We start from the raw sequence: 24,260 nt of genomic DNA, 5'->3' as shown, positions 1-24,260 counted from the left end.
TTCAACCAACGGCGCATAAAAAGACATTTGTCAAGGCAGTGTATTGTATATGTGTCGATATGAACGATTCTAAGCCATATGAATGACAGGTAACATACATGACTCGGAATGGAAGTGCCGCAGCAAGGAAAACACACACGTTAACACTGGAGGATTCGGTTATCAAAAAAATGATGTTCAGTGAGGAGAGGTGCGCATGACTTGGACCCTTAGATATTTACAAAACTTTTGATTTTCACATTCATGACGTTCTGATGGAGATTGTGCTTCTTCAGCTACAACCACATGGAGGCAGTTTAATACAGACACAAAAAAAATTTCAAAACTGACTCCGTAATAATTAGGGCGTGATTAACCATTATGGAATTTTTTTAGGCCGATTCTGATATTTGGCAAAATAAAATTCTATAATCAAGTAATTGAAAGAAAATCTAATGAATCATTTTTTTTTGGGTCCCTTAAAACTTGTAACAATAAAATATATAAATTACAGACAGAACATTTGACTGTTGTACAGTGCTTTCTCCTGAAGTATGAATAAAATCTTACAGCGGTGGAAATGAGTTCGAATCAGCCGCTTTTTGCCAATTTTGAAAGAGCTCAAATTGACCCATAATTGATTTTATGAAAATTCAAAGTGATGTGACTCTTTTTGTTTCACGTTTAGTTCAACAGGGAATGGCAATAAACTGCTTGAACCCTTCTTTGATGGAACCACAGCTTCCTTTGAAATGGATTGCGTCGAGTTCAACGTCACCAAAAATCAGCACAGCGGCAGCTCGTATCTTGATAAACTCGTATGGTGGCTCACTTGTATCTCAGGGCACCACCGAAATGAAACTCCAGCTCAATCAAGCGATATTCCATTCAGTCATGTTTGTCATTCTTATCGCCATTAATTTTTGACTTATCCGTCTTCTCAGCGTCTGTCTTCTTGTCTGCTCTCCTGCTTCCCCCGAGAGCCCGGCCCACAATTATGCAGCCGACGGCCAGCAAGTGCATGGCGAAGTAGATGGATGACCAGTAGGCGATGGTGTCGGAGGCTTTGAGCAGCACGAAGCCCATGCACATGTAATCGTAAGCTCGCATCTTCAGGAACCAGTGGACCCAGTCGAAGACGCTCTGACCGCGGGGGCCCAGTCGGGCTCGCACCGACGCCTCCATGGCCGACTCGGCGGCGATGCAAAGCGGGATGGTGAGAAAGGACAGGTAGTATCCGGCGTGTAGACCGTGCCAGTAGGCGCTAATGAACATGGTCCAGCCCGCCCTAAGCACAGAATCCATTTTTAATTTATATTCAGTTTGATGCTTTTTAGTTGCTTGAAGCCAAAATGGAGCCTTTTCTTCCCTCACCTGAGCGCGTAGGACTTGAAGGGGGCGTTGGGGTAGATGTAGTGATGCAGCCACCACTGCACGGTCATATTCCAGTAACGCATGCCGTGCCGCACCTTCACGCAGAAGTCCGTGTTGTAGCAGTCGATGTTCTGGATGGTTTTAAAGTCGTATGTCTCCTCAGCCAGCGACTCGGGGCTTGGAAAAAGAGTTTTGAGATTACTCATGTACTCTGATGCAAACCTTTCAGAGGTCAAGTGTGGGTTATTCACTTTTGGTTACCTGTAGCTGACGGTGGGTCCCCCGCCCGGTTTGCACTGAGCCCGTTCTGGATAGCAGCCCAGACCGGCGCTGATGCATCCGGCCTCTGCGCCGCACCACGCGGCATAGAAGCGCATCCTGAACACGAAGAACACCACTATCATGTAGAAGAACCTGACGTGAGGGCGAAAGAGAAGAAAAATCGGGTTAGGGTTCTTTATGTTGAAACGGCAAAATCCAAATAAAGTAACAGGTTGGTCATTTGAGGTCACCTGAAAAAGAAATTGTGATCCAGGAACTCGTCGGTGCGGACGTAAGCCAGTGGGAAGGCGGAGTTGACGGCCAGGAAGAGCGCACCGAAGACGGGCACCAGCTTCAGTCGCTGCAGGCACGGCTCCCAGCCGGGCAGGGCCAGCGGTTTGGGCTGCTCCAGCCAGTCGGTGTAAGTTTGGAAGCGAAAGAACGGGCCTTTTGGAGGGAAGATGATGGGAAGCACGGGAAAAGACGGGAATGAGAGGACAAGGACAGACAGAAATGTGGACAGTGGACAAAATACACAAATGGAGAAGATGGCATTGGATTCATGTGGGAAGAGCACAAGAATAGCAAAGAGCTAGATTAGTAGGGCTGAACCATTTTGTACAATAAAAGTGAGGTCAAATTGAACCAAGTAACGGGTTGGCCACAAACTAGTTTTTTTTTTTTCATCTCAACTGCTTTTAGAGTGAAATTAAGCAAATGTCGCCTCCAATTTGCAGTTTTTGAAATTTCATTTTCCAACATTGCGATGTCAATTTGATTAATTGTTCAGCCCGACATTAGTACTAGTGATACTATTTAACAAAACTAGTTAGACATATATGAACTCACACGATGTTGGACAAGTAGCAGAGTGAGACAAAGAGAGAAATCGGTTAAGTGTCATGCAAAATAAAGTCATTTCAACAGGACGGACAACATAACATGCTAACGTTTCCACATTTCCTCTTACAAACGACACAACTTCTTCTTCCCGACTCACCTGTCATGACACCCACATAACAGTAGCTGTACGACAAGATGTCATACAGGGACGGCTCCCGAGACAGACGACCAACCGCCGAAGACCTGCTGAAGGAGCTCACTTCCTTCTTCTTCTCCACGTGGAAGCCGTGCACCTCGTTGGCTAGGCTCACCATCTGACTCGTATTGGAGTGCAGAAAGTGTCAAAACATCTGTTTGGATTTTGGTTTTCAGACAATTGTGTACCTTGAGCGTGAGAAGCAGCTGGTTGGCGTTGGCAAAAGGTGTCGGCGCAGGCAAACCAAACCATGTGACCAACCGGAAGAAGAGGAGGTATAAAAAGGTCCAGGTGAGACTCAAGGCAGGAGCGAGCCTTTATACACAGAGGAGAACGCACTCAGTATAGGACACGCTAAAGTTTTGAAACGTCTCTTCTCAAATATCCCATTGAGGCTGCTCCTTCCCTTGGAAAAAAACAACAAGATTCCACTGTAATAATAATCATATTAAAAAACTACCTCCAGTTGCTCTTGATAATAATCCAGGTTCCAATCACTGTCACTAAAGAGTGGAGTGTGTGCACTTGGCAGGTAGTGATCGTAATGGAGAGACCCAGGAGCATAGCAGCCCCCTGCTTTACGGGAGGACCTGAAACCAAAATATGACATCATCAAGAGCTCCAATCCCATCAAGTGACATACAGATAAAGAATTACAACGATCCAAAACATGGTAGGACTCAAAAATACACTCACTGAGGTAACGGAAAAGGAATCCAAGCGGGATGGAGGCTGCGAGGACTCCCAAGTACACCAGCTCATCGGGAGACATTGTTGCTCTGCAAGCAAAAATAATAATCATTCATAAAATGAAATAAAATAAAAACGACATGATTTTTCTAACTACAGTGCATGCTGACAGTCGTTATTTCTGGTTTTAGTGATTTTGATATACGGCAGACAAGCAGCAATGTTGCACATGGAAAATTTAAGATGTGTGCATATCCAATTTTAGGTTTTAAACTGATATGTGGGCGTTTTAGTAGCCAGGGTGTCTTCAACCTTTGAATGCACTTGATTGACCATCTTTATTATGCAGACTTGCGCGTCATTTTTTGACGCCGACAGTCAATGTTGCCTGGACTGCGGTTAGATTAACGATAACGATTTAAAAACCCTTTCACCAAAAAACAAAACAATCTAGCCACATAAGTGAAGCGGAGCGAACGTGTTTGAAAGTGAAAGTCGGCAACCGGGCGGGATAAGCAGTTCTTCAATGCTCACAGTGCGATACTGGATGACATTTAAAATAGTTTAATGAATTAGCGTAATTGGTTTACACAAGCGTTGTTTACACAAGCGTGTGCGACACAAAGCCAACATACTTACGCGGAAGAGGACTGGTGTTAAATGGAGACGAACCAAGCCCTGCTTTGGCATTCACAACAAGTCTCCACTGACAGGGAAAGTACTTCTGGTTTCGTGACGTTAAACGACATGATTGGACGCGGCCATTTTGCCTTGGCGGCGGGCTGTACCATCACAGGAGTAAATTTATCCATCCATTATTGCAGGGAATGTCAACCGGTGGTCCGTGGGGGTATTCCAGGTGGTCCGCAAATAATTGTAACGTTTTTGAAAATAAAATTGATTTAGACTTTATTTACTTCCCAGCTAATTTTGTGAACAATCAACTGCCTTTTGTCTTCACCAAGTATAGCAAATTTGAACAGGTTCCTCCCCCCCTAAGGAAAGATACGGGGGGTACTAATTCTAACACTAACCATGAAAATAAGTAATCTCCCTCCCATTGATAGAGTGAGACTTCAGGGTCCAATCCTCAAGTCAATTTAGACTTGATTTATTTTCCAGCTAATTTTGAGAATCATTTACCCATTCAAATTATATCAAATGTACCTGAGATTCCTAAAGTAAACATACAGATGCAAATAGCCTATATAGGTCTATTCTCCTTTGGTGCAAAATAAAACAATATTCCACCAAAGCAGTGGCCCTCGAGTAGCTTCTTGGTTATAATGGTGGTTCCTTAGACAAAACCAGTTGAAACCTCCTGCATTATTGCCTAAATTTGAATTATTTCTACTATCAATTAAAAAACAAGTCAACTCAGGTTTGTTGGTCAAACTAATCATTTATTGAAAACTTGACAGAACAGGAGGTTTTTCAACATTCCTCCTGAGTGATATCCTTCTTAATCCTCCTCCTCATCATCAGCTCCGGCTCCACCTCCCTGGCCCTTCTTGGAGTTCTTTCTCTTAACACGGCCTGGGCGTCCGCCACCGTATGGGGACCTGAGGGAGAAGTCAATGTGCTTCTGGCTGTCCAGGCGCACCACGAAAGAGGGGATGTTGACCACCTGCTTGCGCACACTGTGGAGAGATCGAAGGGGAAACTTAAGAATGTGACAGTTGTGAAATTCAACCTGCAATATGATACAATCGTCCTAATTGTGTTAGGCTTCATTGACGAGGAATTCTTGACACCACAGAAAATCTGCACATTTTAAATCTTAATCACCAGCCTGGAGAGTTGCGGGTAGCAGCCACTACCATTGCCCGAGGTGCAACCCATACCTTACCTAATTGCCCCCGGGTATCAGTCAGAGCGCTCGTTGGCAGGATTGGCTCTGGGCAATGCTTTATTGACAAGGTATACGGCTTTGATACCGAATTGACCTTATTGATATATTTAACCCATCTCAGCGGAGGGTGTTAAAAGCCAGCGGTCCTCTGATGGAAGAGGAAGCATCGGGCATCTCGTAAGATTCGACGGCCTTTTTTCCGATGTGTACGTTTCGTCTCGTGATCAACGTACCGGATGTGCCTCTGGCGGATAAGCACTCGGGCGTGGTGGATGCTCTTGGCGAGTCCGAGCTTGAAAACCTGAGTCTGCAGCCTCCTCTCCAAGAAGTCCTCAACCTTCAGACCCAGGATGTAATCCAGCTTCATCTTGGCCTCATCCAACACGCCGATACGCACCAGACGCCTGAGCAAGGCATTACCTGCATGTGACAAAAGCATTTAGTTGCACCCCCACAAAAACACACGTTTTATCATCCACTCTAAACATTAAGCCTCATTCACGAGGAATTCGCGACCACACTGGAAATTCAGACAATTTAAATTTAAATCACAGGCTAAAACCTCAAAGTGGCTTTTAACACAAGGTTGTTGAATACCTTCAAACAGACGCTTGGGGTCTTTCTCATCCAGAGTGAGCAACTCTCTGGCAGCTTTACGAATCTTGGCCAGGGTGAACTTGACCCTCCACACCTCACGCTTGTTCCTCAAGCCATACTCGCCTGAAAAGACAGAGGACCTTTCAGCGTCATGACTCAATAGGTCCACAATCACACCACAATGAGCTTTTAACACACCAATGAGTTTCAACTCCTGGTCGAGACGGGACTTCTCGAAGGGACGGCGGGGGGTGACATAAGTCTTGCGACACACCCAACTCCTGGCAACGGGCATGGCTGCTTACAAATGCCTGCATATGCAATGAAATGTCAATACACGCCTAATAACTGAATATTTATCCATGCACAAGAAAGTCTGTGTTCAGCTGACTGTAGCTGTTGATGCACACAATCTAATAAGAATCTATCACAAAAAGCCAATATTGTAATCTGCAACAGCGTGTCAAAATTGAAAGACACTCCTGTATAAACCCCGGCCCTCGAAATATTGATATTACGATTAAAATAGTCAAGCGCAGTTTAGAATGGACGTGAACAGGCCGCACATTCGCCAGACCACGTTGCTCCGTATTAGCATTAGCATGTGCGCTAGCATTGCAAAAAAACGACAGAACACCATGGTAAGGTTTACAAATAACACATTTAGTCAAGCGGGGGAGTTGTTCAAAATGATGTTGAATACCCTTAGCATTTTAAATAAGGCGTGTATAAGTTGCAAAAAGCCAGAGGACTGTGATGCGTACCTGCTTCGCTCAGGTTCGCGTAGTAAAGAGGAAGTCATCGGCGGGCCTGAGTGTTTTATATGGTATTTGAAGACTACATATCCCATCATGCTTTTCACCAAGTGAGCGAAACTGATATATTCGGTATGTCGCCCTCTGCTGCCGGAAAACCATAACTAAATGTGAAGTACTTGATGCATCGTTTATTTGATGGCAGTTTCTAATACACTGACTGACAGCATTTATACTTTCCCTTTGCACAAATATTAATGTAGCATAATTATATTAGCTTCATTACTTGCTATATTACAATATGCGACTTCTAAGACTGAAATTAAATCTAGTCCTTCCTCAAACATGCCCTTTGTTTTTGACTCTACTACGTTCTTTCCACTATTTTGGAACCAAGACATTTTGAAACTTTTTAGTTATAATCCCTAAAGGTATTTTAGAATAGAATAGCATTTCTTTTATTGTTGTCACTATAGAAATATACAATGTGATTGAAAACGACTCCTTCTCCAGTGCAAATAAATGCATAACAAATAAAATATGTAAAAAAAAATATCTATAAAATATTTACAACAGAAGACAATCCAAAAAGAATTTACTCTGACTTCTATTGGGGCTTTTTTCACAAGGGGTCAAACGACCTATAGGGTGTTTAGCAGCGTCCACTACCGGATCATTGATGGCTGTTCATTTTGTTTGCTAAGAACATGCCAGAAGTTGTGAGAAACGTTGCTTACCAATGTGTGTCAGGGCGAGCGAGGGTGGTAAGGTGGTACTCATAAGGAAGGACACGAGGGACTATTTATAATACTCTGAAATGAGAGCCCCGAGCATGTGTTTCTGTCTGTCAGGCCGCATGATCGCCTCATGGACACACCGAAAGCTCTTTTCACTGCTGGATATCCCGTCTTGACCGGACAGGACGCTGTTTATTTTGCATGTGTGGAGGGGGTTGACTCACCTCCACGCTTTGGGTTCACAAACTTGAAGCTGTCCTTCACTAACCTGGATCTTTCCCTCAATTTGGAATACTTTTTTCTTTTCTAGCTCGACTCACCGTCTGCTGTCCTGAGGTCAACTTTAGTTTTTTCACCCCTTGTCCTCCACTCTTGCTCATTCTCCTGGAGTGAGGTTTTTCGAGGCCATGCTTTCCTCACCCACTGTTATCCTCCAGCCTTATGGACTGCCTGTCTACCCGCAGACGGCCACCTGCTACCCCAGCATAGTCCAGGTAACGCTTGCGTTTTGTTGAACACATCAGTCAGGTGTAAAGAAGAGTGTGCACCTCACGGAAGGAGACGGAAGAGGATTTCAGACGTGTGGTTGCTTTAGAGTGCCTCATGGTCGCAACTATGAGTGCATGCATGTCACGGAGGGAAATGTTGAAGAGCGAGGGATTATTTTTAAAAATCTTATTTGGCAGCGAGCGTGCAGAGTGGGGCTTCACTTTCGTTAGAGCGCCTCATTGTAGCATCAATTTTTCCTGGTTGTAGCAGTGGTATTTGTTTGACGGCTGCTTTCGGCGCATTCAGTGGGAAGGGACACAATGTTTGAAATCGGAGAGAACAACTTGATTTGTCACGATTTTGAAACTGGATTTTACAGACTTGTTGATTTTTTTAATTCAAATTTGGCAAGGCTGTCAACCACTCTTTTCTGTGTTGTGTCTGTCAAATTTAGAAGATATTTTTTATTTTTAATGGACAGCAACTCAAACACATTTTTTTATACATTTACTATTGATTTTAAAACTAAAATGGCCTTTGATCGGAAAAAGGTGTGTGCTTATGCGTGTGTGTCCCTGACATGCCATCAATGCCACAACGCATCTGGCATGCTTCCACCTTGTCAACCGTATTTTTAGGCTGGCTCTCCTGAGCAGATAATCACAGGAGGAGATTCTGTCACCTATCTGGTTTTCTCCAATCAGCTCCTCTTAAAATAGTGGCGCGGCGATAGCAAGCGTCTGTTTCCAAACTAAATACGTTGGCATGTTGAGAAATGTTTTTTCTAGTTTAATTTCACTCAAATCCTGAAAGATGTCCCTAACGGTCTCCCATACTTGAGCATGTCGCTCGCCACATCTGCAGTCGGCGTCGGGTGCGTGGAAATGGCACGACAGCTGTCTCGGCAGGCACCTGGCCCTCGAGCTGTTGACCTGTGACCCCTGAGCAGACAGCTGAGGTGCTAAGAGAGGAGAACAAGACAGATAAGACAAATGAGTATAGAGATACAAAGGGGGCAGACGCTATTCACTGGGACCAGAACAAAAGTAGGGTGTCATATCTCACAGAACAGCGTTAGCTTTGTGTCAGGAGGGTCCTGTCCAAAAAAAAAAAAAGATAATAATGCTGACTTTAGATAAAACGCAGTGATTGACAGTCACAGATGTGCACAGGTGCTGTGGGAGTCCCCCTCGGCCCCTTTCTCCGCCCCTTGTGTTTGTGGTGATCATTTGATGGGATTGGTGGAGGGTTAGCGCGGATGGCGCGGTGGGCGGGTGGTGGGCCGCCATTAAAACTTGCAGCAGTTGATGTTGAGGGACTCAGAAATTCCGGGGTGCGCTGAAGGGGTAAGACCATGCTTGCATTGTGTTACTATTCTCTCAATAGGACCCAAAATGATTGTTCTGATGTTGTTTTTTTAACATTGTGATTCTGTATTACAGGATTTGATCAAGGTTTTGCGACTAAATAACTTTTAAGTGATGTAAGAAAATCTAGAATGCTTGCACAGGGTAGTCAATGCTCCGTAAAAATGTCAATTTAAAAATGAGATTTGCATCAAGTAGACAAATTATAAGAATTGCTTCTGAGCATTTCCATCGAATTTTGTTTAAATGTAAATTGAACCCACCATCGTAATCCCCTTCTTCTCAGGGGGGCCCCACGCAGGAGGCGGGCCCAGGGGGCACCGACCCCACCCTGCCCCAGGTATACGCCGCACCGCCCTCCTACCCGACCCCGGGTCAAGGTCCAGCGGCGTCGGTGGGCAGGCTGCCGCCTCTGGAATTTAGCTCGGCACACCCCGGCTCCGAATACCCTGAGCATGCCCAGCTGAGGGTCTACCAGGGCCCTCAGCTGGAGGGCGCCGAGCCTCTGACCTCTACCAACACGGTAAGGACCGCAAGGTATGAAAGTCACCTGACAACAGTGTGCAGAAGGGAAAAACATTAATGAGTGAGTCATAGTCGTTCTACTAGCGTGGTGATTTATTTTTTTAAAAAGGATATAGAATCAATTCTCGATTTTGCGGGTTAATGAGGCCCACCTACTTTCTCTGCCCCCCCTTTCCTCTGTTACGTCTTTTTACAGCACAACCATATCAATGACACTCAGAAAGGGGGACAGCTGAGAGTGTTGTTGAAAATAAATCCCCCTGTTCGCCGTGGCTCTTTTCAAACAGGCAGTACACCAGATTAGCTTTCATAGATTAAAGAGGGTGAAAGTGTGTGTTGATATTGTGTGAAGGTCTTTTTCATATGCTGGGAAAGACACCGTCTCCATCTGATGTTGCTATTTAGAAATGTAGAGGGGAGGAAAAAAACAAAACAAATTTATTCTATCCATCTGTCCGAGAAACAATTACATTTTTACGAGGTTCTGTGGTTTGACAGTTATGTACATCTTTAAGACTGTTGGGAAATAAAATACGTTACTCTTTTTACAGCAAGTACCACCAAATCAACTAAATGGTCTTTTGTGTGGCCCCCGTATATTTGATGACTATAGAGCCCCTCACCCCCCTCCCCCAGACACACAAGGCTCCATGCTGGGAGAAAGTTGAGGCGGCGCCACGGAAAGGGGAGGGAGGGGCGAAGGGGGGCGGCAGACCAGATGACCCCCCCACCCCACCCTCTCTCCCACTCTGAAATATCACAACACAGGTCCAGAACGTTATTCTGCATCGTGACATGACATCACCAAACCGGCTCGACCCCCCCCCGCTCCCCCCACCTGTTGTGTATGTGCGTGGGTGTGCGTGCGAGTGTGTGTCCGTGACCCCCCCCCCCTCCAGCCCCAAGCATATTAATGATGACACTTTCCCTTTAACCCTTGGCAGAAAAGCAGCACCTTGACCTCAGACTGACCCGTTTGGAACGCTCTTCTTTTCAACTTTGTGTCTCTTTTTTGTTGTTTCAAGCTTTCTGCCGCTTCATTTCTCCATCTGTGCTACATTCGGGCCTCACTGGAAAGCTAATCATAGCCCACCTGTGCATTTTTTTTTCCATGTATTGATTTTCCGATTTAACACGCCGACACATTGACGCGCACACTCCATATTAGCGCACACTCGCATCGTGGTGCATTGTGGGACAAGTGAATGTTTCTCTTCCTTACTTCTTGTATTGTTGTGCATGGGAGAGTTGGAAGCAAATTGATTTTTTACGGCATTGCTGCAGTTGGATGTGTTTCACTTTGTTACAGCTGCTTGGGGAGAGTGAGAAGCTGTATTAGGGCCCTCTGGTTTGCTTATTATTATTATTATTATTATTATTATTATTATTATTATTATTATTATTATAGAGCCAAATAAGTCATACGTAAATAGGTAGAACCTAAAAAAAATATGAAAAAAATTCTGTCTGAAAAGACAGGAAGTTTCCTCTTTAAAAGTGTTGAGAGGTTTAAGTCAAGTCAAGTCAAGTTTAAAGTGATATTTTTAGCAAACTAGCACCTGACAAAATTTTGAAAATAATTCAGCCCCAGAGGCCTTTCACTTCACCTTGAGAGATTTGGTGGGCAATTGAATCATGAATAGACCCACAAAAAAGTCTCAGTCACAAAAGCCTAAAAAGACAGAGGAAGACTGCCATTTTAGTGTGACGACGAAATTTTAATAACAATTCGGCCTCGAAAGCTAGTTTGACTTTGTAAGACAAAATTCAGTGGGCATACAGTATTATGAGTAGACCCACTAAAAAAAAGTTTCATTATAGATGTGTGTGTTCATCGTTGTCTCCAGGCAAGAGCACAGTGGCAAAATTTAACGACACACCATAAAACCTCAAAGTCTAATAAAACATTTCCTCCAAAAGTCGTAATATAATTTTCAGAAAATTCAGCCTCTGAAATCACTGAGCAACAGGCAATTGGGTTATTTGGAAATTTGATCATGTTAAATTTTGAACTAGTAGTTAATAAGTGGCTGTACTTTTCCACAGGCATGTTTTAAGACGCCCTCCCTCCCCCCTTTACTTTCACACCTCCTCACGTATGCCTGAGAGGGATCACTGGTTGCGGAATGCTCTTTGGTTTGGATTCCTGACCTGGTGGCCATGTCTTGTCTAACGTTATGCGATGCTTTGTACACAACCAGGAAGTGATCAGATGTCCGCCACCCTCATTCGTCTACACACGTTCCCTCACAGTCACTCTCTTTTTCCACCCGTTTTCCCTTTTTGTTCTTTGCTGGGCCATCAGGAGGAAGCTTTGGCCCCTGTGGCCTCGGACCCTCAAGCTCTGAGCGCGTCTGTGGCATCGGGCGGAAGCGGCGGCGGGGGGAGCGGGAGTGATGACGAGGGGTCCGGCAAGGCCCAGCCCAAACGCCTCCACGTGTCAAACATCCCCTTCCGCTTCAGGGACCCGGACCTTCGGCAGATGTTTGGGGTACGGATTTCTCTTTTATTACATATACAAAGACGACTTGATGATCCCTGAGTCATCAAATTTACATCATTATGATACAAAGGTTACATTTCTTTTCTAGCAATTTGGAAAAATCCTGGATGTAGAGATTATTTTCAACGAAAGGGGGTCAAAGGTCAGTGACAAAGTTTGGACGACAATGCGAAACGGTGACATGAACAAAAACCACAAATAGCACCGACACTCTTGCAGGGATTCGGGTTCGTCACCTTTGAGAGCGCGGCCGAGGCTGACGGAGCACGGGAGAAACTGAACGGGACAATCGTGGAAGGGAGGAAGATCGAGGTCAGACAAACACATCTGTTTCCATAGCGACTACTCAATGTAGTTATAGTGAAAAGTCACTGTACAGTCACTGATGACCTCACAATTTCAAATTCGTCCTTTTTTTGGCTTTTCAGGTGAATAACGCCACTGCAAGGGTAGTTACCAAAAAGCCACAAACGCCGCTTGTGAACAGCGACCTTTCACGTAAGACACAACTAGGTCAAGGATTGCTTCTATTTCTTGGCTTTGAATTATTTGTGCTTGTCCGAATAGCCTCCGGGTGGAAAATCAACCCCGTCATGGGGGCCATGTACGCACCGGAACTCTACACAGGTCAGTCAAGGCAACACAATCAATCACAATCGACAGCTATCTAAACCATTGGCATGCTTTTGTTGTTCAGTGGCCGGTTTCCCCTACCCGGTGGCGGCGCCCGCATTGGCCTACCGGGGCTCGGCGCTGAGGGGTCGAGGCCGGACCATCTACAACACTATTCGCTCCGCCGCAACGCCTACTGCTGTGCCCGCCTACCCGGGGTACGGCTGGACTGAACTAAAATCATTTAACCAAACTGGACTTAACTGGATTGGACATTTAACAGAATTTAACTGGACAGAGCCAGACTGAAAAGTAAGTTAATGTTTTCCACTTTGCCAATCAGGGTGGTGTATCAAGATGGTCTCTACGGAGCAGAAGTCTACGTAAGTCACTTCACCTACTTGCGTTCAACTTGCTTGTCCAATCGGTAACCAGCGTTGACATATTTCCGTCCAGGGAGGTTATCCTGCCGCGTACAGGGTGGCCCAGACCGCATCGGCCGCCGCCGCCGCCGCTGCTGCAACATACAGCGACGGGTAGGCAGACATGTCAAAGAAAATATCTTCCACTGCAAGTTGCATTATGACAAGTGAATATTTGGATATCGCAATGATGTCACCAGATACGGCCGCGTTTACGCCACAGCCGCGGACCCCTATCACCACTCGGTGGGACCAACAACCACATATGGCGTTGGCACTGTGGTGAGTTTACGCTGGCATGCAAACACTTGTTTTTTCCAGAACTGATTCATTGTATTTCCATTTCTTTCTTCCGCAGGCCAGTTTGTATCGAGGAGGATACAACCGCTTCACTCCCTACTGATGTACTGTGACCTGGATGCCGCACACAGGAAGTGACTGAAGTTGTAAATATTGCGTACTGTACTGTTCTCCATGCTCAGCGCACGCATTGCATTATTTGTGTATTTTACAAGCGAACCTTTAAAGGAGGACTTGTGATGCTAGAACACCACGGTGGGAGATATTTGGATCTCATTTTCATACGTTGTTTGGATGATGTGCTGGAGCTTTTATTTAAGTGTGTGTTTGAGTGTGTGTGTGTGTCTGGGAGTCACGTGTGACATCAGTTTCACTGTGAGTTGTTTGGCCCGTTGCAGAGTTGACTGGGGTTTCAGTTGTGTTTCTTACTAACAAACTACCTCTTTTCTTTTGGCTTTTCTTTCTGATCTCGCTGCGTGTGATGTTTACTTCTAAATAAAACTCTTTTCATCTGGCTTTCCTTTTTTGCTCTTTTTTTCTCACTTGTGTGACTGTCCTTTGGTTTCTATTGCTTCAAAAATGAGGCCTCATTGATCTTTCAGTTAACAGGATTCATGTGAAAACTGGAGCTTTTTGACTTTCTCAGCTTTATTATTTCCAACATAGCTTAGTTCTTGTCTATCATAGCTTCTTCTTTCCAATTATTTAGTCATGGTTGAACTTCCTCGCTTTAAATGCTCTCGCTTCATTTTTCCATTCCATTCATTTTGCTTGACCTCCTTATTTCTTTTGCATGTTTTTTTCGTATACTGTCCTCTGCTTAGCTACTTTATAGTTCTACTTTAGATTTTCCTATTTGCTTGCTTAGAAAGCAGCAAGCATCTCTGATGGTTTCTACATTTCTAAGCTTGTTTGGCAGGCTTTCTTTTGCTTGTACTTGTGCTTCGCTTTAACTGGACACTTGACCACAGGTTCATCTTACATTTGCAAAGTTTGAACACTTTGCTGCTGAATAAAATTAGAATATGTGGCGGAGTTAAACGAATTGGTGTTTAAACACAAACAATGCAGCAACTAATGTAGACAAAGGTTGTAACGATACGCACAAAAGAAACTGACATTGCGAATTCTGAATCACGAGAAGAGGAAAATTCGTTGACTATTTATACTGCCGCCTGGTGGTCAACACGCGTAAGCCAGAAAACGTTGTCAATCATCAGTTGTTTTGTTTACATTTTCCTTCTAAAAAAACGCATTACAAAAATTTGCCTAAAAATTTTAAAGCGGAGGAACGCCATATATAAAATAAGAAATGTTTTAAGTTACGGACTACACAGAACAAAAGGCACGAAGATTTTCTTATAGAGCTCAAACTTTGCTTTCCTTCTTGATAGTTTTTCTAAATGCATATTTTTTCCTACTTCACATCATCTTGTTTTTCCCTTTTCACAACTCCCACCCAATCCACCAGATCCAAAATGTCAACATGTTAAGTCAGTACTGTAAATCCAATTTGAGGGTAACACCCACAGTATTTTATAATAAACCTATGACACCCAGCTTGAGTCTGTTTTGTTTAAATGTTCACATTAACCACACACGTGGATGCTTCTTGTTTTTATTAGATTCTTCAAGGAGAGTATATGTACACAATATATACAGATGCTGGTGCTATCAAAATTTGTCATGTGAGGGGGAGGGCGGGGGAGAGAAGACAGGCATTGCAAACAACCTTCAGCTACAGATGTTAGTGAGCTGCAATGTCCATACTTACTACCATGACTATGTGCGAGTGCAACATACTCAACATAAAATGAATGACATCTATGAGAGCAGAAGGAAGAGACAGAAGGCATGCATGGGTGGTGAAAAGAAAACTAAAGTGAGGGAGGGAAAAGGAAAGATGAGAGGGAAAGGAGGTGAATGGGAGCAGGTGAGAAGTTCACGTGGTACTGGAAAGGACTTTGAGAGGCAGATATCAAGGAGGAAGTGACAAACGACTGATGAGTAATCAATAGTTCATGATAGCAAAAATACTGAGACTTTGTAGCTGGGAGAACAAAAATATCCAGAGTGTGAAATGCGTTGCGACCTGCTGGGATTTTGATTTCTTTGGTCAACAATACGACAGCGGATATATCAATTTCTTACGCGGACGGGAATAATTTAAAAACTCAAGCAGACAAACAGAAATCGATTTGATAGCATTGGCTGACATGTTAAAATAAAGTTACGTAATGAGGAAAGGGGAGAAACTTAAAAACATTTGAGCAGTTATCAGCACACATTGGTTGCACATGAGGCTCACAGCGATCGAGCTTGGCTTTCAAAAGGCGCTGAGGCGACTTGCTCACAAGCGACTCTCTCCCGCTTGGCCACTCAGCGTCCTCATCCGCATGTTGCCTCCTGCAATGCAGCAAGCCGGCCGTGCGACCGGCTGAAGGGTGGGTGAGGCGGGGTGTGACTCCCCAGGGAAGGATTGGGTGGAGGGTCAAGGGGTCAGGAGGAGAGGTCAAAAGGGGAAGAAAGGAGACAAATTACAACAATGTCCAAATATGCATCAAGGAAGAAGAAGAAAAAAAAAACTTTGATCAGGGGTGGGGAACCTGTGTGGTCAAAATGGTTTGGGGGATTTTAACAGGTTTCCTTTAGTCACATGGACAGCAGGTCAAATATTGCGGCAGGTTCCGCACCCCCCCCACTCGATCTTTGGCAGCAGGCATCATTTTAGGTTTGACTGCACACGCGCCAGTATAAAACTAAAACACACTTACCATGTGCGGACACACCTAAACTACAAAACCACTGCAGAATGAACCACAGCAATTGTCATACAATATTTACAATACATTTCAAAGGAAGAAAAAAAAAAAAAAAGTCATAGCTCAGCTTCTTAAAATGCCTCTCCACAGTTCCATAACACGTTTCAAAAAAACAGAAAATATCTCCGTACTTTCTTCCAGCATTTTTTGAAAAGCGTTTTGAGTTCATCTGTCATTAAGCGGACTAAACAAGACTAAGTTGAAGGATTTTGAGGATTGATGACTTAAGTGATGTTAAAAGTTCAGACATTACGACAGCACTGAGTGTCAAATTTTGATTGATGGTTTTGACCCTAAATTAAATTTGCAAACCATCATTGTAGCCATATACTTCTTTCATCAATTTAAAGGCCAAATACTGCTGTCCAAAGCCTGGAGAACATCTAATGGGGTGGGCCTCCTGATGTTTCGCAGGCATCCGTCTCGATCCATAGTCCTTTTCTTACCAGCCTTAGTTGCACTCGAGAGCCACACACAGCATACAAACCGGACGATGTCATCCCTCTGCCCGCGATGACCATCTGAGGTGAGGCAGTGGGGACGAGCACCGTGATGAAGAGCAGGCGGCGGAGCTTCCACCTGAGGTTGACCGTGGACTTCTTTCGGCGACGCAGACGGTTGGAGGCGTGAACTCGGAAAACCTCAACGAAGAACACGCTTCCGTCTTGAAAGTCATTGCTTCCTGACTTGATGTCACTTGACTCGTGACTGAACTACCAAGTGAACTTGAGTCCCAAACTCTGCTCCTTAGGCGATTCTGGACAGGGATCTTGCCCAGAAACCGAAGACCTCCAGGAATCAGGACACAGCGGTCGTCGTAGGAGACGCGGACATACAAACCACAGCTTCCTCTTCTTCTTGACAACCTTTCTGGCGATCTTGGCTTCATTTTGTTTTTGTACAGTCTCTATGGAATCAAAGGTGCTTGTGCGGTCTTCAAACACGACTCGGACCGGTTGCGTGTCTTCTTCTTGAGACTTGAGGTCTTGGAGCTGTTGACTTGGGGAAGGAAGAAAACATAACAGGACACTGTTAGCGTTGACATCGGACAGGGCTAATGGAACAGGAAGCATCGCGCAAGTGCCCTCCCTCATCTGGCCGCGTGAGCCTTTGGCCTCTAAAGTGTTGAGTGAATGAAAGCAGCTTGGGGAAGGGGGGGAGAGCTAATGTTTTCTGATCTCCTCTACTGGATAGAATGAGAGCAACTTTGTGCGCGCGTCAACAACCTCGTGTCATCTGTCTAACGTCGCTGAACGACTCTGGGATTCTGAACTTTCATCTCATATGGGACGACATAGGCCCTATATGGGTGCCGGTGTGCCTCTCTGAATTGGAAGAGGTATGTAAAAGGTGCGCTGCATTCATCAATACTCTGGGATGTGCACTGCCCCGCAACTACGTGTCCACCCTCTAAGTGTGCTAAGCCCACCCGCACTCTCATGAGGCAGCCAGTGTGGTGGTGCTGCTTTTGCAGTCTATCCTTAGGGGGTCAGCGGGGGTAAACGTGACACCCAACCCGCTAAGAAACTCCATGCAGGAGTCTAACGAAGTGAAGCCTAGCGTGGACTGCACATACTCCACTGGCAAGTCGGGCCTGAACCTGTGGACAAGAGAAATCGTCAGAAACAGAGTTGATAGTTTTTTCGAAATACAGTGAGCCCCCCGCTGTGGCACGTTTCATCCATATTTAAACTCATTGCTTTGCAAGTGAGCCCGGGACGCACGAGTCACAATCAACGGGGGTTCACTGTATATTCTTTGTGGTAAAACATCTTACGTTTTGACTATGGCCCGAAGTGCGATCTTTCTTTCCCTCTCAACAAACTTATCGATGAGGTACGAAGCCATGCGCGGAGCTTCCTGATACAACTTGAAGAAACGGCGATAGTTGCCTAGAGCCCAAGCGGCACGGAGCGCCAGAGCGTGAGCGATGCACACGTCCGCTTTCAGTGCCGGATTCAAGTACACCAGCTCGGTGATGAGATCTGTGGGAGGACAATGGGATTAAGAGATGCAATCAAAAGTAAAAGTGTGTGTTCATGCGATGGGCGTACCTCCAGAGTTTTTGGTGAAGATGTAGTACAACAAGCGATATGCTGTAAACTCGCCGATGTTCTCTGAGGGGTTGTCCTTGTAGAGGGACTTCAGCTGTGTCTGGCACTGGTTGAATTCCTCATGGTCGCCCTGAAACACAAAACGCAGACTCTTCAGTTTCCATCTGACGATCTGTAAAAACAGAAAGCTTACATCCTGCCAAGTCAGCAGTCTTACCTTTTCCAGGGCAATGCGAGCGTGACACTCGTACACTTCCACGGTGAATTCCGTACGAACTCCTTGGACCTGTGTGTGAAGATAACGTTGAACCTTCACCTTTGGAGACAAATGGGGAAACAAAAGGCATGCCAAATGTGATTCACACTAACCGTGAGGTCCTGTCGTATGGACTTCATCTGCTCACAAGCGTAAGGGTAGTCCTGTTTGGTTTTCCAGTCAGCTTTCACGGCCTGTAAAGACTTTTTCAACACCTGCGTGGCAAAGAAACAGAAGTTTCCGACACAAACGTCCCAGTTATTGCCAGCAAGTGTTTACCATTCGGTCGTGGTTTATAGCACAGATTTTCAATAATCTCACGAGTACAGTAAACTTCAACGAGGAATGACTTTAAGCAAGCGAGCACTTTACTGCATGTAAGAGAAGATGACAACTCACATGAATAGGGCGAACAGTGGCGGGGTCTGGGGCACAGGTGAGCCTCAGGTAAGACTTTGTGATGTCCTGGCATGTCCCAACAATGGGACAGTCTTCCCAGCTGAGGCCCTCCTGTGTCCCATCGGGCATGTCCAGATGGTTAATAGACAGCACCAGGGGCTCTGTGCGAAGCTGCTTCTGGAAGCGAGCAGCTCGACTCTGCTTTTTGGCTTCCCGGTCAGGGTCGTGGAAATCCAAACCCGCATTGCCACCTTTCCTCTTCTTACCACCGGGCACGTTGGAGTCGTCTTGATTTCTGAAAAGAGGAATGGGAGGTTATTCAAAATGTTGGCTGGTCACCATAAAAGATTCTTTTGATATTACCTCCTGCCCTTAGCTTTTCCACCTCTTCCCCGTCCCCTTTCTCCACCGTGCCCTCGATCCCTGTTGTTGCCACGCCCGCGACCACCTTTCTGGTTTCTTCTCGACAGCTGAGGTCGGAGATCGCTGGAAAGGCTGTTGTCTGACTGTGAGCCAGATTCGCTGGTAGACAACAAGAATAGAATATTCTAATATTTTCTTATATAATTCACTTAAAACCTTGCAATATTTATGGTAGTGCCAAATACTGGCAGGATGCACAATTCTGTGTATCCGCCAGTCTGCATTAAGCGTGGCTAAATAAAGGTTGGGGAATTGGATGAGGGTGTGTTTAAAGTGTTTACCTGCGCCGGTGCCTTTGGTTGCTGCGGTCGCGGTTTCTGCCGTGGGTTGGGGAGGGGGACCGAGAGGAAGAGTGTGAGGAACTGGATGGACTGCGCTGAGAAAAGATATTCCTATAGTTTCCCAATCTGTGGCCTCCACCCCTGGCGCGTGTCGCAGCAGCCGCACTTCCACCTCGACTCGTCGCAGTGTCCACACTTCTCGGGACCGTGTGCCAGCGAGATTGCTTACTCTTCAGACTACGAAGTCAAAATAAAATGACAACATCGTCAAGGTGACGTCACACGCAGTGAACATTATCATGACCCTGACGCGAGAGGTTTTACTACTTACTCTGGCAGCGGTTCACGGTCCCAGTCGATGGTGTAAGCAGATCCATCCTTTAAGCGGTCCTGCAGAACTTCCTTCAACACCTTCTCCGTGCGGTCTTTGTCTTCCTCCGTCTCGCAGGCTGTGAAACAGCGCTGCACGTACTCCTTCATGGCTGGCGGCCAGTCTTGGGGTCTGCAGATGCAAGTCAACAGGTCAGGCCATCATCCAACAAAGAGCAACAAGAGTTCAGAGCGAGACATTACCGTGTCGGAGGCGTGGCGCTGGCAGTCACGGGAGAGGCTGGAGGTGAACTGGCAGATTCTGGCTGCTGCTGCTCACTTGGTGAGAATGCCTGGTTAGACGTGGTCACCTGATAAGGCCTCTTGGGAATGTTGAATTTCATCGGGGCAGTGCCAGGTGACTCTGTGGAGGCAAATGTTAACAGCACTAAGTAATGCTCTGATGGTGGTGCCTGAGCTCACCATTCACGAGCCGGCTATAGTCGATATATATTTCCAACACTGTTCTTACGTTTCATGCGATGCCAGAGTTGCTGTCCTTGGTTTTGTTTTTTAGCTTTATTAGCCTCTCCTCTGCCTATGCTCGCTCCGAACGGCCCCGTTTGCTGCTGGGGCGGAGCCTGTGGGGGCTGATAGTTGTTCTGGGCCTGAAAGCCCGCTCCATAATTAGGCCGTCCTGGGCACGAGTTGTAAACCTGCATCTGGTTGGGGTCCCCGTGCGTGTATGGCACGGAATTGTTGGAATTGTAAGAAGTATGTGGGGGTGGAGGGGGGTATTGGGAATTGGGTTGAGGAGGCATGGGTGGGGGCGGAGGAGCTGCAGGTTTCTCTGGGGTTGGGCTTTGGGGTGGCTGAGGAGTGGAGGGGGGTTGAGGTTGAGAGGGGTAGCTGGGGGTCTGGTCTTCCATTCCAGGCACTGGAGGAGGCTTGGGGAAAGAAAAAAAAAAAAGAATTTTGGTCGTGCAAGCGATGACAAAATATTGCCGTATAACACTTCCTGAGTAGTTTTTCTAGTTTAACATTTTATACATACCTGCCCATTTGAGGTTGGTGGCGTTGGGTAAGCACTTTGGGGAACAGCATACTGATTTTGTGTATATCCATACTGTAAAGTAGGTATAGTACAGCAGGTTAGCTTGTGGAAGGGGAAAGATTTGTTGTTATTTAAACTCAGATCCATACGTACTGGATTCATGGGATAGTAGTAGCTATATGGGTACGTGTATCCTGGATACTGTGGCTGATTTTGCTGGTACCATTGATAATACTGCTGATGTTGAATGGCAGCATCGTTCAATCCTGCCTGAAACTGAAAAGTAGTATTTAACTTATGATTGAGTATGAGGAGAAATAAATTGTGCTATTCTATAAATGTCACTGTAAACTCAAGGTTGGCTTACCTCTGCAGCAGCGTGGCTGGCAAATGTAGCCTTGGCATTGTTCTGACTCTTACTAATAGAAGCAAGTGCTTGTCTTGCTTTCTCCCATTCTGGGTTTTCTTGAACATGGTTCTCAGCAGCACCAACACCATAAGACCTGTCATTTAAATAAGACTTAGTAGGAGTACTTGCATTTAATGCTAGAGCAGAGTAATATTTAAGACAGAAAAAAATGGAGTTTTAAGTGTTTAAGTGATTTGACATTTGAGGAAAATTCCCCATTAAAGACATGGGCACCATCAACTGCATGAATCACATCAGGACTGCATCAGGACATGTTTGCCGACTTCATCGATCATTAGCGTCAGGTCATTCATGTCCCGTACCTTTGTGATATCTTTAAGATTACACAAAGAAGTCCAAAGGAGCGATCATTTATCTATTGCATGTGTTGGACAAGAAATTGGGGCCACGCTCTTCCAATCCGCCAAAATGGAAATATTTTAGGTAACCTTTGAAATATACATCTTCAAAATGTTTTATAAATACTAATTACAAAGACCAAATTGACTACAATCTCTTCGATTACCATTATGGAAAAAATAAATTAAACAAAAGAGTTGACAGGGTGTGCTTTGAAAAATATTATTGCTTAGATTACTAAATAGCTATCAATACCATTGATAGCTCGTTTGAACTTCCGTGAAATGTTAGCAACATTGCCGTCGCCAATCTTTATCTGACTATAAATGTCAACGCTTCCCACGTCTAGATGTCCGCAAACACAGTTTAGCTTGATGTAATACACCCTAGTGTTATTCTATGGACAAGTATTACATACCAGTTAGTTTTCGGGGCTGTTTGTGCCGCGTTGGCCGCCATTTCGTCTGGAATCAAAGCTAGCTTGAAGCCAGCTAGGACGGCTTAATTTCCGCTAGCTCTATGGCTAGCACAGAAGCTAGGCTAACACCGTTACCTCTGTATTGATGCTACCTAAACGTGACGAAAAACAGACAGTAGCCCGTCGATGAACAACACTGTGTGTATATTGGAAAGCGAATGTAGGTTTTCTCGATCTCGATTCAATGTATAAATCTAGCGGAGAGCACCATAAGGGATAGAAGCAAGTGGCCCCTTGCGTCGTCCCGAACAACTTGGACGGACTTGCTGAGGAGCACAAAATGGCAGCTCGGTGAAACGCCAAGCCCTGTGACGTATAGCGGCAGGATATGCGTCACTGTTTCGTCTTTAGTTAACGTATTTGGTACTTCAAAACACTGGTTAAAAAACGTGAAAATGTGACCCAAGGACGTGTTAAATGATTTAATATTTCGCCATTCGTTCATATTTACCAGTGTTAGGAACTTAGACGAGTACAATTTAGATAATAGTTACTGTATTTAATTGTTTTTCCCGATGTATATTTATTTTACTTGAGAATAATTTTTTCAGACGATTTTTTACTCCTTCTCCTTACATTTAAAAACATGGTTAATCACACGCCTTAATTTGTTTTATAATTTGAATTATATTTTTATTACTATTGCTTATTTTTTTACATAATGACGTCACTCGCCCTTCCGGGTGGCACTAGTTCGAGGTGGGACACAGTGTTGCGAATAAAGGGCCATTAAAAAATAAAATTCAATATATGTATTTCATTTGGATATTTAATATTTATTTGAATATTGGATTTATCTGTTTACTTCAAAAGCTATTCATTTATATATTAAATATATTTGTTTATAGCCCAATCAATACAGGCAGCTCAGTGGCCTAGTGGTAGAGTGTCCGCCCTGATACTGGAAGGTTGTGGGTTCTAACCCCGGCCGGGTCATACCAAAGACTATAAAAATGGGACCCACTGCCTCCCTGCTTGGCACACAGCATTAAGGGTTGGAATTGGGGGGTTAGATCACCAAATGATTCCCGGGCGTGGCACCGCTGCTGCTCACTGCTCCCTTCGGGGATGGGCTAAATGCAGAGATAAATTTCACCACACCCAGATGTGTGTGTGACAATCATTGGGTCTTTACAAGCACGATAGAATTTAATGGATGGCCAGATCATTATATTATTCCGCAGTCAATGAAGGAAATCTAACCGCCACTGTAAATAATATCACACTTTATTTAATTTGTTACCGTTGTCTAAAACTGTGCTGAAAAGTATGTAATTTGTTTTCTGTCTCTACGCCTCAAAGTCAGCTGGTGATACGCTCCAGGGCAGCTCACCTGAAAGTAACCCTGATGTGGACACGTACTAAAACAGCACCATTCACATGGTTACATGCAGCTGAAGGCATGACATGTGACATAAGGGCATGTCCTGTCCTCTATACACTTTCCCAATGTTGTGGCCATCCCATTTGCACGCTTGTATTGATTCCCCCCCGCGGCCACATCAGCTGATGGCCTTTAATTGCAGAACTTCCAGTTCCTCGATTCGGTCTCCAGACAAAACCAAAATAATCAGACAGAATACATCCGCACACAAAACAGTCAGAGATGGTTTGCAATTTGACACCATTTATTCTTTGCTGAATAATAATGGACAATTACTGCCCATCCTAATCAAAATCTTAATGCATAATAAAATTCATAACTGATTGATGAGTGAGAATGTAGAGACTTACAGACGCCGGTGATCATGTCATCTGTTGTAATCATTTGGAATGATGTAACATCCCAATGTCGCACACAGAAATGGCAGGAGACTATTTGAGATTTTTTTTTTTCACTGTAGGAAAAAGCAGGGGGGGAAAATGAGACGGAAATGTAATCATCATGATGTTCTCATGATGAACGTTTCCAA

General features: G+C 44.9%; 4 protein-coding genes across 7 annotated transcripts; 1 reads left to right on the top strand and 3 right to left on the bottom strand.

Annotated features, from left to right (window-relative positions):
* Positions 1–197: 197 nt before the first annotated feature.
* mboat7 (membrane bound O-acyltransferase domain containing 7) lies at positions 198–4,086 on the bottom strand. 3 transcript variants are annotated; one of them, XM_037273798.1, is made up of 9 exons: positions 3,983–4,086; positions 3,350–3,432; positions 3,114–3,243; positions 2,842–2,968; positions 2,615–2,771; positions 1,866–2,061; positions 1,615–1,767; positions 1,354–1,530; positions 198–1,267 (listed from the first exon to the last, which is right to left on the bottom strand). In XM_037273798.1, the coding sequence occupies exons 2-9, from the start codon at positions 3,423–3,425 to the stop codon at positions 868–870; spliced, it is 1,416 nt and encodes a 471-aa protein (XP_037129693.1). In that variant the 5' UTR covers positions 3,426–3,432; positions 3,983–4,086; the 3' UTR covers positions 198–867. The 3 variants fall into 3 exon arrangements, with proteins under 3 accessions (XP_037129693.1, XP_037129694.1, XP_037129695.1); XM_037273799.1 differs by having other exon boundaries at positions 3,979–4,048; XM_037273800.1 differs by lacking the exon at positions 198–1,267 and having other exon boundaries at positions 1,350–1,530.
* A 639-nt stretch (positions 4,087–4,725) lies between these two features.
* Positions 4,726–6,613, bottom strand: rps9 (ribosomal protein S9). Its single transcript, XM_037273994.1, has 5 exons — positions 6,557–6,613; positions 5,991–6,103; positions 5,793–5,915; positions 5,429–5,615; positions 4,726–4,983 (listed from the first exon to the last, which is right to left on the bottom strand). The coding sequence occupies exons 2-5, from the start codon at positions 6,085–6,087 to the stop codon at positions 4,806–4,808; spliced, it is 585 nt and encodes a 194-aa protein (XP_037129889.1). The 5' UTR covers positions 6,088–6,103; positions 6,557–6,613; the 3' UTR covers positions 4,726–4,805.
* Positions 6,614–7,381: 768 nt separating this feature from the next.
* rbfox1l (RNA binding fox-1 homolog 1, like) lies at positions 7,382–14,076 on the top strand. 2 transcript variants are annotated; one of them, XM_037272913.1, is made up of 12 exons: positions 7,385–7,778; positions 9,427–9,663; positions 11,971–12,156; positions 12,257–12,310; positions 12,388–12,480; positions 12,597–12,666; positions 12,736–12,795; positions 12,866–12,998; positions 13,124–13,163; positions 13,237–13,316; positions 13,403–13,484; positions 13,561–14,076. In XM_037272913.1, the coding sequence occupies exons 1-12, from the start codon at positions 7,692–7,694 to the stop codon at positions 13,603–13,605; spliced, it is 1,167 nt and encodes a 388-aa protein (XP_037128808.1). In that variant the 5' UTR covers positions 7,385–7,691; the 3' UTR covers positions 13,606–14,076. The 2 variants fall into 2 exon arrangements, with proteins under 2 accessions (XP_037128807.1, XP_037128808.1); XM_037272912.1 differs by having other exon boundaries at positions 7,382–7,778; positions 12,597–12,795.
* A 1,030-nt stretch (positions 14,077–15,106) lies between these two features.
* Positions 15,107–22,645, bottom strand: leng8 (leukocyte receptor cluster (LRC) member 8). Its single transcript, XM_037272911.1, has 15 exons — positions 22,288–22,645; positions 21,468–21,603; positions 21,254–21,376; positions 21,101–21,172; positions 20,579–20,993; positions 20,311–20,470; positions 20,069–20,239; positions 19,738–19,974; positions 19,397–19,555; positions 19,034–19,328; positions 18,748–18,849; positions 18,596–18,664; positions 18,379–18,508; positions 18,102–18,309; positions 15,107–17,924 (listed from the first exon to the last, which is right to left on the bottom strand). The coding sequence occupies exons 1-15, from the start codon at positions 22,326–22,328 to the stop codon at positions 17,762–17,764; spliced, it is 2,481 nt and encodes an 826-aa protein (XP_037128806.1). The 5' UTR covers positions 22,329–22,645; the 3' UTR covers positions 15,107–17,761.
* Positions 22,646–24,260: the final 1,615 nt, after the last annotated feature.

Source organism: Syngnathus acus, chromosome 16 (assembly GCF_901709675.1).
Source record: "Syngnathus acus chromosome 16, fSynAcu1.2, whole genome shotgun sequence".
NCBI classification, from domain to species: domain Eukaryota; kingdom Metazoa; phylum Chordata; class Actinopteri; order Syngnathiformes; family Syngnathidae; genus Syngnathus; species Syngnathus acus.
Note: the sequence above shows the minus strand (reverse complement) of the source record. Positions and strands in the feature narration are given on the sequence as shown.